The sequence below is a fragment of the Grammomys surdaster genome, unplaced genomic scaffold, assembly GCF_004785775.1.
Source record: "Grammomys surdaster isolate TR1022 unplaced genomic scaffold, NIH_TR_1.0 125846, whole genome shotgun sequence".
NCBI lineage: Eukaryota > Metazoa > Chordata > Mammalia > Rodentia > Muridae > Grammomys > Grammomys surdaster.
In genome coordinates, this window is record NW_021620672.1 from 2,746,753 (window position 1) to 2,759,789 (window position 13,037).

A 13,037-nucleotide genomic window follows, 5' to 3' on the forward strand; every position below is an offset into this window, starting at 1 on the left:
GGAGGAGGGGAGTAGGAATGGGTATATGCATGTATGTGTATGTGTATATGTATATGCATAGGAGGAGGGGAGTGGAAAGGGCCGGATGGGGCCCCTGGGGTCCATCCCAGAGGAATTGGAATGTGGAAGACCCTCATGTCTAATACGTTTGCAATAAGGTTCAAGCAATCTTTAAAACATATGCACCTAGGGTCTCTGGCACTGGGGCACACTCTGGGGACATCTAGATCATCTCAGAAAGTCAACTATAGGGATACAGAGACCTAAATCTGGGCCTTTCTGAATGTGTTAGAGCAGCCTGGGCCTCCGTGGCACCAGACAGTGGACCCTGAGGATGTCACATGACGCTCAGGGTCACCAAGCTGAAGGTAGATCCACTTGTCTTCAGGATGTCCCATCTAGATATCTTTGTAGCTAGCTTCAAATCCTTCCCTACTTGTTCAAAGGAATATCATCCACCAGGCTGAGAAGTATCCCGGAATCTCTGGCCATGAGGCCCCAAAGTTGAGCTCATGATGGGGTGAGGCCTAGGTGGGGTCCTATGGTTGCTGCACTGGAAACAGAAGAGGGGGTGGTCGGGTGTGGCCCTACCATCACATGAGACAGTGAGCTAATGTTGGGGGCACTCCTCGGTCCTATGCTGCTAGGAGCCCAGTGAAGGTAGCTATCTCCCCCTTGGTCACACAGCAGTAACTCCTGGGCTTGAGGGCCAATCACAAAGATAGATGGTGGAATCAGATTCAGCCTAGAAAAGCCCAGGCAGCTGGTTTCAGAAACTATTGCTGGGGGAGAAGTACTTCCCTGGGCACATGGACATGCGGGTGGATGCCTGGAAGTGGAAGTGTAGTTAGAACACCCCCAGCTCCTTTATTTCCCTGCTATTAAATGTTTAGTGGGAGACTGTGTTTGTCATCCCAGTGTGCTATTTGGAGTATACCCGCTGTGAAACTGAGCTCAGTGGAGCCAGTCCTATCACTACCCTTCTGGGCTTCTAGACTCCTGTCATTACCCCTCGGAAGGGCCTTCTCACTGCATGGATGCCCCGCTCCTCCCAAACACCATGGAACCTAAGGCAGGGGCTTCAGTGTTGTGCTGGGCTTATGTGAGCTCCTCCACCTCAGGATATCTAATCCATTCCCAGCTCAGGCCGCCAGAGAATGGCCATGGCCTCTGCTGTATGTGGTTTCCTAACAGAACACATATGGAAAGAGTCTGGACGCCTGAATGCAAGAGGACTCAGAAGCCAGCGGGTGACCTGTTACTATGTCCACCTCTTTGGGGTGCATTGAAGACACTCATAAGAGTCTATCTGCAATGACAGTGTGGGAGCTAGTGAGTGGCATTGGGCCTCAGACTACCTGTTCCAGAATAGTCTCTAGCTCAGGAGATTCATGTCTCCTCCCAGCACCACACGGATATCCTGAGCAGGGTCTGGTTGTAGTAGGGAGAGCCCAGCCTGCTGCCCTGAGGCCTTCCTAGGCTGCAACCACAATGGCAGAAGGAATCGAACTTCAGCTGGGGAATCGTGGTAGTGACTTGGAGGCTGGGTCTGGAGTTCTAATTCTCCCTATACCCAGACCAGAAGGGTGGGGTGAGTCTAGGATGTGGGAGGGGTCTCAGATATCAGGACCCCAAAATATCTCACAGGTCAAGGCAAGTGTCCTTCAATCCAAACTTCCCAAGGGGAAGTACTCTCTTTTCCAGGGGAAAAGCTCTGGAAAGCATTCCTGCGTGGTTCACCTCAAATGAGCATGTCATGAAAATGTCCCCGACAAGCAGTTCTGAGCTGGGCTGTGTGCCCTTGGCAGTTGCTCCCAATACCCGGGAGTCCTCTGTAACCGCCATAGAGTAGGAGGAAGACTGGTCTCCTAGACTGGTCACTCTGGGGGCTCCTTCTCAGAGCCTGCTCCCTCATCAGGGCCACACTATTGTAGCCCAAGCTGAAATAATTGGGACTTTTTAAATGTCACCCGAAGCTGAGAACACTGGTCAGACATCCTCCAAGACTGCTATGGTGAAGCGGAGATGGGCCATTGAAGGAAAAAAACTTCCTGGGAGAGAAGGCAGGTGCCCATTGGCTTCCTTCGTTACAGATGCAGGGGGGGGCTATCAGGTGGCCCAGCACGGCGATCTCCTCACCTGGCACTGCCCCCCCACGACTGGGCGCACCAGTGGGCAGCCCAGGCAGAGTGCCTTCCACCACTGGTTGTGTCTGGGGCCCCTCAGCTAATTACCTACTACTACATAGCTCACACAGCATCCCTCACTCCAAGCTGCGGGAGACCAGATGCTATGGAGGCTGGCTTCAAGCCGATGGAACCTGGGGCCCCAGTCACCTTCCCAGAGAAGCTGACATTGAGGCCTGGCTGGAGCACTGAAAAAAAATCCTAGCTTTCCACTGCCAGCAAGAGTACCTGCATCACCCTAAAAGTAAAAGGTCAGCAGGCCACAGGGCTGGACTGTGCCACAGAAGGAGGTTCCTTCATGGCTGTGGGGGACAGGGCAGAAGGCGGTTTGAGTAGGGAGGAAGCAGTAGTTAGTGGAGGTGAAACAGAGGCACCTAAGCCAGAGGGAGCCGGGATGTCTCTCCAGGGTCCCAGCTGTGCTATCAGGCTGATCCTCCCACCCAGAGAGGCCCTCCATCTCCGCTTGTCTGGAGACCAAGGCTATATAGTACAGCAGCTTTATTGACCAGACTTATCAGACACATCAGTAGGACCTGTACAGTCCAGCCCCAGTCGGGGTCCAGCTGCCTAGAGCCAGGGGTGGGGACCTCATGTTTCCCCCTTGAGCTCCCCCAGAACCTAGCCTTACCCCTACTCCAGGCCCTTGCTTAAGTGAAGAACTGCAGGGAGTGGGAAGACAATCACATAAAAGTTGGAAAGGAAGATAGACCTGAAGCAGGAAGTCTGGGACTCATGTTGCCCCAGCAGCTGGTCGAGGTGATCCGTGCAGGGCAATGGGGACGTGCAGGTAGACAGGCAGACGGCCAGGCTCACCACACAGAACACTTATGGGCAGGGTTCATGGGAGAGTCCTTGGGACAGTGGAAGGCCCGACCGAATTCCTCAAACTGGGACACGCTGCCCAGGACCCTGGGGTGGGGGGAGAGACCCCAGCAGTGTGGGCTTCACTGGCTGCCCTATCACTTCCAAGTTGACCCCTGTCCCTTCTTGTCCCTCTGACCCCATGCAGACACAAGGAGGGGGACTGCCCAGGAAGGCAGACGGGCATACCGGTAGTGCTCAGGTGCATGCTTGTCTGTCAGCACCTGCAGGTAGATGGACTGTGACCGTCGCTTGATGCACCAGTTCTGGAGCCAACGGGAAAAGAGAAGAAGAGGAAGAAATGGAGCCAGGTGTCTACCCTGTTCTCTACCCCTTTCCCCTACCCTTAGTCCCAGCAGAAGTCGTGGGCCATCACCTCTGAGAGGACATGCGATAGACAGGGGATGGATGGATGGATGGATGGATGGATGGATGGATGGATAGACGGGCGGGCAGGCGGGCAGGCGGGCGGAGGGACGGAGACGCTCATGTGAGGCCTGGACAAGGCTGACACTGAGCACGGACAGTGTTCCCTCCTCAGCCCCTCCTGACCCCTATCAAGTCTCCACCCAGCTCACCTGGGCAAAGGCAATGAAGAAAAGCTGGTTGTGTGTGTACTTGAGCCGGTGCAGCGGGTGCTCTGGGCCATGCTCCCGGACCCACTTCTGATAGGCCTGCGGGTGCCGAGAGCAGGGAGCCACTGTGGCCAATCGCCTGTGCTGCACACTGCCTCTTCTCCATCCTTCACTCAGTCCTTCTCCCAGGAGACTAGCCCCTCCCACGACCCCGCCCCAGCTCTGTACCATCTGCTCTGTATTCCCTGCCTGTCTAGCTTTCTACTCTGCCCTCGATAGTGCCACCTCCTCCAGGTAGTCCTCTTTGTTCTCCCAGTAAGGTGGCACCTGATTTCGTCTCTTTTTTTCCTCCCAGAGGGCCTGGGCTGTCCCTAGTCTGGGGTTCTCATCAGCTCCCACCTGTCCCCCAGCAGAGACAGAGAGTAGGCTGGGTGGCTCACATAGTAGGCCAGCTTGAGGCCTCCCATGTCTGCGATGTTCTCACCAAGTGTGTGCTTCCCATTCACCTGCCAAAAGGAAGAGGAAGAAGCTACACGGGGCCTGCTGGTCTCCTACAGTATGGCTACCCTGAGTTATCGATCAGGCTACCCTAAGCTACTGCCTGTCCCCCTTTCCCAAGGAATTCAGGAAAAGTCTTTTCCTCCCCTCACCCCTCCACATGCACCATGTAAATCTCTGAGAACTATGTGGCTGTTTGTGTGCATGGGAATTGAGAGCATGTGTGCAGGAACTTTATTTGGGTGCACGTATGTGCACATGAGCATGCGTGCTTTTTCAGTCTGCGGCCAGCCAAGGGGGCACTGGAGACAAGAGTGGAAGGTCTCACCCGCTGGTTGTAGACGGTGAAGTTGTCATAGAGGCGAACGATGCACTCGGCCTTGCTCAGAAAGCGGCTGTAGGAGGACTCGGTCCACCAGTGCAACAGATTTCCTGAGCGGTCATACTGTCCCCCTGTGGGCAACGGCAATAGCCAGCACATTAAGACAGAGCCCCACCCTAAGGCCAGGCTGGGCACTAAGCCCAGCCCCTCCCACCAGCCAACCCCAGCTCATCCTCCATGGCTCCTCCCACTATCTGTCTTCCGCGTCCCCCAAGACCCTCTCAGGCCTTACCCCAGTCATCGTAGCCATGGGTCAGCTCATGCCCAATGATGGTGCCGATGCCCCCGTAGTTCAGAGACCTGGACCCACAGCAACAGGTTAAGCCCTAACCCTCGCCTGCCCTCTGAGAGCCCCACATTGCTGCCCAGGCCTCTATTGCCCCTGGCAGGTGGCCAGGAAGACCTCAGAGATCTATGCATCCCCAAGGCCCTCAGCATGTGTTCCCCAGCTTTCTTACAGACTCTATGAAAGGGACCAGTGACCCATGTCAAGTTGTGTTTTGGGAAATGACATCTTACAAGGTTGGTGGAGGCTGTGTCTTCAAAGAAGCAGGAAGGAAACTGAGGAACTCACTTGAGGACTAGGCTTCCTTCCTCATCACTATGATCCCCCACTTTTGAAACAACTAACGGGGCCTAGAGTGGGTAAGGGATGTGCTAGTTGGCTTTAGCTGTAAGCTTGGCATAGCCTGGTGTCATCTGGGGTAGTCTCAGGTCAGATTGGCCTGTGCCCTGCCTTTGAGAGACCGTCTTGATTGGTGACTGGTGTAGGAGAGCCCAGCCCACTGTGGTCAGCACCAGCCCTGGGCAGGTGGGCTTGGGATGCATAAGAAAGTAAGTTAAACGTGAACCAGAGAGCAAGCTAGAGAGGGGTCTGACACCTGCAGACAGGCCTGGCGGCCCAGCGCCTCCCTTTAAGTTTCTGTACTTACTGTGGGAAGTCTGGGTCATACAGGGTGGGCTGCAGGATGCCAGCTGGGAATACTAAGAGAAAGACATGGTTAGTGGGAAACACATCCTCTCCCGGGCCCACTCCAGGCAGGTCAGGACACAACTCCTCACCCATTTGATTCTTGTTGGGCAGATAGTAGGCATTGAGCGCCTGCGGAGGGAGAAGCCACCTGTGTGAGGAGGCCAGAGTCACCTGGAGGGTACACATGACGTCCCCCAGGATCCTCACACCCTAGCTTCCTTCAAGGTGGTCCTGGCATCCCAGCTAGCTTCTAACAGTGCATTCTCTGGGCTAAGCCACCACCTTACTGCCGTCTCTCATGTTTACATCAGCCCATGTACCCAGCATGCCCTCTCCTCCCTCGGGGCCCTCCTCCATCCCGAGCTCAGGGCCAGGCACCCACGTGGATTTGTCCACCTCCTGTCGAATCTTCTTGACGGACAACTGGATACTGAATCGGATGCTGTTCAAAATGTTCTTGAAGTAGGTCTTCTCATGGACCTCGAACTGCATGGGGATGGGCAGTGCTCAGGCACGAGCTGGGGCAGGGTTCAGCCAACGAGCCGGGGCAGGGCTCGGCCACAAGCCGCGGCAGGGCTCAAGAGCCATGATGTCTCCTCCAAGTTTAGTGGTGGGCTCCCCTGGACCCTGGAGGCAGTGAAATCCTGCCTACCTCATATTCTTTGTCTACAGCCTCAGGTTTCAGCAGGAAGTCTGGATAGCCAACCATGACCATCATGTACCGGAGCTGCAGGCGAGAGATCAGGGCAAGGGGGCCCAGGACCTCAGGAGACAGCCTCCCACAGGCAAAAATAAATAAATAAATAAATAAATAAATAAATAAATAAATAAAATGGGGGGGGAGTGTGAGGGGAGGTCCAGGCTGGCATGAGTCTGGAACCAAGGGAAGACAGACCGAGGCCAAGTGATGCCAATTCCATAAAGGCCGTCTCTTCCCCCTTGTTATTCCCAGTGCTGATACCCAGCAGACACTCAAGCAATATTTGTGGAACCAACAACTGGGCCTCAGACCCTATCTCACCTTGGCCCGAGCAGCTGCCTTGGTCTGGGCGTCCATCCAGTCCAGCTCCTCCAGGCGCTGGCCCAAGATGTACTTGATATCTTCCACCAGCTGCTGTACCTGCAGGGTCAGAAGTCAGGGACCAGGGGTCAACTAAGGAAGTCTTAGATCCGACCCTCAGCACCTGGCACCAAAGGGATTCCTATCATCTGGTACCACTTCTTCAATACAAGGCACCATATTGGGCACCAAAGAGAGACATGGGGAGTAGGACCCTACCTACACTCAGTAGCATGACAGCAAGCTCCCCGCCAGGAAGAGAAAACCATCCCAGCACAAGTCTATACAGTCCTGAGCATGGCTAAGAAGGACCCTCAGGGGAAGACAGGGCAAGCCACCTGCAGCTGACTGCATGCAAACGTTTCAGGGGAAGAGCATCCTAGAGCCTCAGAGACAGCTAAGCCTCTCTACCCAACCTGGGCCCTGTGCCACAAGGGAATCTGTGAGATCTTCCATTCTCTGCACTGAGCACACGACCCACACCCCACCCTAGACGCACAGCAGCCTGACCTTGGCTTTACTGGCAGCTGAGAAGTGTTCATGTACAAACAGGGCACCAAGAGCCATGCCGAAGTGGCGGTTGGCCTGGCCCAGGCAGACTCGGGCCAACTCCTGGGGCTTGTCATTGCCCTCCATCTCTTTGGCCAGCTCATGCAGTGCCTCTCGGAATGGTGGGGACAGGTGCTCACTCAGAACCACCACCACACGCCACACTAGGTAGTTGTGCAGGATCCTGAAGACCAGGTAAAGCAGGGGGTTGTCTAGACAGATAGGTATGTAGGTCATCACAGACCTACCCACCTATGTTCCCTAGGATAGGACTCAGTACCCACCCTGCCCCACCAAGAAGAAGAAAGAGATCAATTTAGATATGCAGAAATCAATTTGAAATGTCCCAAGCACAGAATATGAGCTTGCCATTCTTTAAGCCTGACCTTGGTGGACCAGTATTGTTTCCCAATTTCCCTTTGATTTCCTTGATGGCTTTCCTTTTCTTCCCTGGATGTACAGGGGCTAGCAGGATTTCCCCCCAAGGATCTACCCATGTGCGGTATGACTTCAGCTACATATATATCCCTTAGTAACGTCCAAACTCTCAGCCTCACCCTCCCAGGAGGCAAGGGTAGCTCAAGGGGATCCCAGGCTACCCAGATTCCTACAGGGCAGGAGTGAGCATCTGACTGGGAATATAGATTCCCGTACCAGAGCTCCCACCTGCCTCTTGCTGTGTGGTTTCAGCAGAAACAGGGTTTACAAAGGTCACCAAGTGGACAGCTCTAGGATGCTGATGAAGGGCCCCTGAGGCAAAGAGTGCAGGGGTAGAGCATCTGCAGCCTCACCTTCGGGGTGTGGAGCGGATGAGCTGGGACACCTGCTGCATGTAGTCTGTGGCCAGCAGCACGACTTCCTCCTCCTCAGAGAAGTCCTCCTGGAAGATCTGGTCCAGCAGCCACTTCCACTGCAACTGTGGAGCCCGAGGGCAGGGAAGCAACAAGAGACAGCAAAGGAGTCAAAGAGAGGCAACAAAGGCACGTGGGCACTGAGGGGCATGGAAGACCTCAGACATACCTAAAGAAGGTCCGTTTGCGGTCCCTGCCCCGCCCCCCACCCACCCACCAGGTCTGGGAAGGCTCACATGGGGGGTGATCTTCTGAAGCTGCCCGAGAGTCACTTTGTTGTACACGGAGCTGACGTCTCGACGGAGATCATCGTATTCTGACACAGAGATCTGGAGTGGAGACCAGATAGACCCAGGCCTGACCTATGTTCTCCCCGGCCCTTGTCCCCGACCTGGAGGCTCCCAGCCCCTCCTGCTCACATTGGCCAGCCTCTGTTCCAGTTGAAGAATCTCCTGAGCCTTCTGCTCCACGGCATCTGCTCCCAGTAGTCTGAGTAGACGCTCCATGAACACCCTGTATGCCGCCAGGATCTATCCCAGGACAAGAGCTCCTCAGTTACGGGGAGGGAGACACCTACCCCTGGGACCCTCTTTTCTGGGGCTCTTTCCTTCCCAGAAGCTCCAGCCTCTGCCTAAGGTACCTTCTCACTCTCCTCATCTTGAGCTAGGTACAGGGTTCTCTCTGGCAGGGTGAGCCCGTCCTGGTCAATCTGGGGAGGAAAACAGGACCCCCAAGTCAGAAGTGCACGGCCAGTTTTCCAGCGTTTCCACTCAAATGTCAAAGAAGAGAAGATGGACGAGTCAAAGAGATCTGTTGTCACAAGCTCCCGGAACATGAAAACCAACCCCTCCCTCCATCCAAAGAAGCTAGCCAAACCCTATTGCTGTTAGCCCAGCCTGAAGACGCCTTGGAGAGCCGATTCATCACTCCTTCCCCAATCGCCTTCACTTTCCCCACCTATAGGGACACCATGGGGCGCTATACTGGGAGTTGGAGCCTCTGGAATTCCTGGCCAACCCCAGCCTTTCAGGGCGATTGCCTGTGGGCTCCCACTCCCCGAACCCCACCTGCCTGAGGGCTGGGAACTGCGGCTCCCGCAGCTAAGCTAAACACCGCAATTACTCCAGGGAAATTACTTGCGCCCTCCTCCCGCGTTCTGCCCCCTGCGCGCCCCGCTCCTCCCCGCGCCCCTCGCTGTCCGAACCGGTATCTCTCTCGGACGCGAGATCGAGCATGGGGCACGTAGGGCCGAGGATGAGGGGCTCTCAGGCGAGGTGCGAGGATTGTCGTGGGGCGGGAAGGGGGGACACTCACGCGGATGACGTAGCGCGAGGAGTTCCTGTCGTCCAGGCTGACTGTGAGCGAGAAGAGCGCGGCCGCGCTGTACACACCCTGTGCCTTGTACAGCAGTCGGTTGAGGTCCCAGCGAGCCGCCCCCGGGCGATCGGCCGCGCCTCCCAGGTCCCAGCCGCCGCAGTCCTCGATGACCTCGAGCATGGGCCGCGGCCCGAGCCTCTCGATCTCGCGCATGTCGAGGCACGAGCGGAAGAAGGCGCGCACCTTGCGCTGCGCGGAGCCGCCGGGGCCTCCGGCGGGTCTCGCCAGCAGGCGCCGCAGACGCTCCTCGTTCTGCTCTCCGATGGCCGCGATCGTGCCGTAGGTGAGCTTGTCGTCGGGGATGGCGTGGCGTCGCAGCCAGCCCCCGCACGCGAACGAGTAGAAGTCCTGGCACGGGTCGATGCTGGCGTCCAGGTTGGCAGACAGGAAGCGGGCGGCGCGCGCGAAGGCCTTGCGCTCGGGGCAGCCCTCCGGACAGGCTCCGCCACCGCCCGCCGCGCCGGGGCCCAGGTATTTGAGTGCCAGCATGGCCGCCAGGATGGCGCAGAGGCCGGCGGCGAACACCAGCCCCGACAGCAGGCACACCTCGCGTCGGTTCCAGCGCGGCAGCCCGGACCGGGCCCCGCTAGCACTGCGCCCCGAGCCTCTCGGGAAGCCTGGAGGCAGCGAGGTCCCTCGGGTGCCCCCGGTGCCACACCGGCTCACGTACTTGACTTCCTGGAACTCATCGTAGTGCGCGGTCATGGAATACGGGGTCTCCATTGTGCGGAGCCTTTGGCTGCAGACCCCTTGTTTGGTCAGTTATAGGCTGCTTCTGTCTGCGAGCTTTCTACTCGGAGCCCACATGGCCCTCGGTCGCAGCTGTAGGAAGGGAACATTAGCAGGCTCAGAGAGGCCCTAGAAAGTGAGGGGACCCAGAAAACAAGGGGTGGGGTTAGTTTAAGAAGATGGAGGCCACCTGGGATCCACAACCAAGGATCCTACTTCACTCCGCCACCCAGGGAAGAAGGACTCAGTTGCCACCAGCTCTTACTGGAATAGTAGCCTTTAACCTGCCTTCCCGGATTTCCACAAGCTCACCACAGAGTAGGGATGCCGGGACACAAAGCAAAAGAGCACCGGGCACAAAGTGGGGCTTCACTGACAACCTGTTTCCCTTGCCTTTGCCTTTTTTGCCAATCATCCGCTCTCAGCCAAGCCAGGTGGGGGAGGGGGAAGCAGAAGCCAGAGAAAGGAGGTGTGGTCAGGGGCGCCTCTATGCGGACCCTGAAGCCTCCTTCAGTTCCCCGAACTAAGGAGCGGCCAGGCACCCAAACTTTGTCCTAGGGGAAGTCTACAGAACCTCTCCCAAGCCACCCTCTGGCTGTTTCTCTTCAATGGCTCCAAAGCCCACCAGTCCCTTCCTCAAGCAGCAGCCCTCTCCAGTCCCCCTTTTCCCCCGCCCCCCACCCCCGACGGCCCTCATGGAGAACCAAAGCCTGGGTTCATCATTTGCTACCCATCAATGCCTCGGGCCATTCCTGGCGTCAACAGGTTCTCCCCAGAACCTAAAGTTGGGAGAAGTTTCACCCCCTTTGCTGCGCCAGCCCTGAGCTCCGAGTCTCCTTCGTCGCGCGGCGCAGTCAGCGGAGCTTGAGAGCCGAGTCCTGGAGTCGCAGCCGCAGCCGCAGCTGGAGCCAGAGCCGGGAGGACACAGACAAAGCCGAGAAGCTCGGCTCCGCGGCCGCGGTGGCCTCAGAGGTGGCTGCGATGATGATCTCGGAGGCCGCAGACCCGACTGACACTTACCAGGCAGGAGCGCGTCTGGGCCGGGCGAGAACCGAGGGAGGGGTCGGGAGCAAATCCCGGCCTCAGCCTGAGCGGAGCTGGGCTGGCTGCAGCTCTCTCCGTGCGCCTACCGCCTCCTCTGCCGCCGCGCCGCGCCGCCCGCCAGCCCCGAAGGAGGGGGCGCGCCGGCGGCTCCACCCTCCTTCTCCCGCCCCCTGCACCCCTCCTTCTCTCAGCTTCCCTCTGGGCTACCTGTCAGCTCCAGCAGTGCGGAGGTGGGGATGGCGACCGCCGAGATACGCTCCTGAGAGTGATGCACCAGCTTTAGGCTCCAGGACTCCGAAGTCCAGATCTGTCCCGGGAGGAGGCAGCACGGTCCCTTCTGATGAGGTTCCTCCACTTGGAGCCACCTTCCAGTCTGCGGTAAAGAGACTGAAGCTGGAGGTCTGGAGGCGAGAGGGCTGTCTGGGCCGAGCCTACAGAAGCTCAGCCCAGGGAAGACTCCCATGGGCTGTGGGAGGCGCAGGTGAAGAGCCTGTATCTTGCCCAGCACTCTCCCAGGAGCCTTCAACTCCGGGACGTCTTTGTCCTTTTAACTCGTGCTGCTGCCTGCCCCATCTGGGTTCTGGTTGGTTCAGGGCCCTTCACCTAGCTCTCCTGGGAAGGCTACAAGAAGCTCCTGAGGCTCCTGAGGCTCCTGAGGCTGTGGCCTCCTCAACCTTAGGTTTTCCTGACATCACTGACAGGAAGTCTCAGACCCAGGATGTACGATGGGGAGAGGGAGGAATCTTGCCCCACTTCCCTCACGGGACTACACGGGGTGAGTTTGTCCAGCCTTCCACCCCTTCGGTTGGTTGTACTTGCTTTTTAAATGTTAGGGACCTCCCTCCTTCCAGGAGGCAGAATCATCTTTACCTTTCCACTGTATCCACAGGGTGAAGCCCACATGTGATGGAAATCTGCTTTCTCTGCCTTGACTTACTTATCTCTTCCGGTGTCCCCCGCAAAGGACCACACAGCCCCAGCAATTCCAACCCTCTGGATCCAGCTTGCAGCCCTGGCCTAAGCAATGTTTCAGACATTGGTGAAGACCCATGTGATGGAATCCATGTTGAGATGGGACTGCCCACCATCCTGGCACCATCCCCTCAGGATGTTCTTCAGTCAGCTACCCAGTCACTAGCTTTCAGTGGCCACCTCTACCACTATCCTACCTGTCCGGTCTGTCTGTCTCTAAGTCCCACTCTCAGTGCTGTCTTTCACTCTGACCATCCTAGGGTCCTCTTCTGCCCCGTGAATTCTTCTCAGGTCCAATTAATTCTACTGAGGAGCAATGGAATTACGCAAAACGCCGTGTTTCCGTGAGGGGGAGGGGAGGGCAGGGCGGTGGCAGAGTGGCTCTTTGTGCTTTTAATCTGCATTTTCTCCTCAACATTCCATCTCCAGGAGGATAATTTTCCAGCCTTTTCAGGCCCTGATTGGTATCATTTCTCCGGCAATGACAGCTTTTATTTTCCCCGAAATGAATGCCGTGAAATTTCCAAGAAATATAAAAATGTATATTGTCTCAAGGAGCCGACTACTCCGACAGCAAGGCACAGAGGCAAACATGCTTCCCCAGGGACTTTCCACTGCAGCCACAGGAGGATGGGGACCCTGGTCCTCAGTCCTTTTTTTTTTGCTTCCTTCCTGGGGTCAGCCCTTGGACACTCTTCTTCTGGTCACCACTCACACACTCAGCTGCCATTGGTCCATCCATTCATCTGTCTCCCAGCCAGGCAGATTGGGCCTCCCAAACTGCCTGTTCTGTTCAACAGCTTATTCTCCACACTAAGCCCTGAGTGCAGGACTAGGGTCAGCTGAAGTAAGCTTAGAATTGGGTCCTTTAATCACTAGGTCCTTGTCACCTTGACACATCCTGTGGTCAGGCTGTCCATAGAAAGGGTCCAAAGACCCACCCCTTCTCTCTCCTGCCTGTCTTGCTCCATTGACCTCTG

The 13,037-nt window shown here is 56.7% G+C and overlaps 1 protein-coding gene across 4 annotated transcripts; it reads right to left on the minus strand.

The window, feature by feature from the left end:
* Nucleotides 1-2,667: 2,667 nt before the first annotated feature.
* Ecel1 (endothelin converting enzyme like 1) lies at nucleotides 2,668-11,400 on the minus strand. 4 transcript variants are annotated; one of them, XM_028789547.1, is made up of 18 exons: nucleotides 11,293-11,400; nucleotides 9,250-10,134; nucleotides 8,576-8,644; nucleotides 8,355-8,465; nucleotides 8,172-8,264; nucleotides 7,876-8,000; nucleotides 7,046-7,268; nucleotides 6,497-6,595; nucleotides 6,128-6,202; nucleotides 5,858-5,961; nucleotides 5,565-5,623; nucleotides 5,435-5,486; nucleotides 4,735-4,802; nucleotides 4,449-4,573; nucleotides 4,063-4,128; nucleotides 3,626-3,721; nucleotides 3,237-3,313; nucleotides 2,668-3,095 (listed from the first exon to the last, which is right to left on the minus strand). In XM_028789547.1, the coding sequence occupies exons 2-18, from the start codon at nucleotides 10,033-10,035 to the stop codon at nucleotides 2,996-2,998; spliced, it is 2,328 nt and encodes a 775-aa protein (XP_028645380.1). In that variant the 5' UTR covers nucleotides 10,036-10,134; nucleotides 11,293-11,400; the 3' UTR covers nucleotides 2,668-2,995. The 4 variants fall into 4 exon arrangements, with proteins under 4 accessions (XP_028645380.1, XP_028645378.1, XP_028645379.1 ...); XM_028789545.1 differs by lacking the exon at nucleotides 11,293-11,400 and adding an exon at nucleotides 11,062-11,177; XM_028789546.1 differs by lacking the exon at nucleotides 11,293-11,400 and adding an exon at nucleotides 11,062-11,171 and having other exon boundaries at nucleotides 9,250-10,170.
* Nucleotides 11,401-13,037: the final 1,637 nt, after the last annotated feature.

Excerpts from the sequence above, each read along its gene's own strand:
- Ecel1 (XM_028789547.1), bottom strand. The coding sequence starts at position 10,035 with ATGGAGACCCCGTATTCCATGACCGCGCACTACGATGAGTTCCAGGAA. Across the intron at positions 8,001-8,171 it reads TTCAGAAGATCACCCCCCAT|TTGCAGTGGAAGTGGCTGCT; the intron begins GTGAGCCTTCCC and ends CGGGCTCCACAG. Across the intron at positions 4,574-4,734 it reads CCATGGCTACGATGACTGGG|GGGGACAGTATGACCGCTCA; the intron begins GTAAGGCCTGAG and ends CGTTGCCCACAG.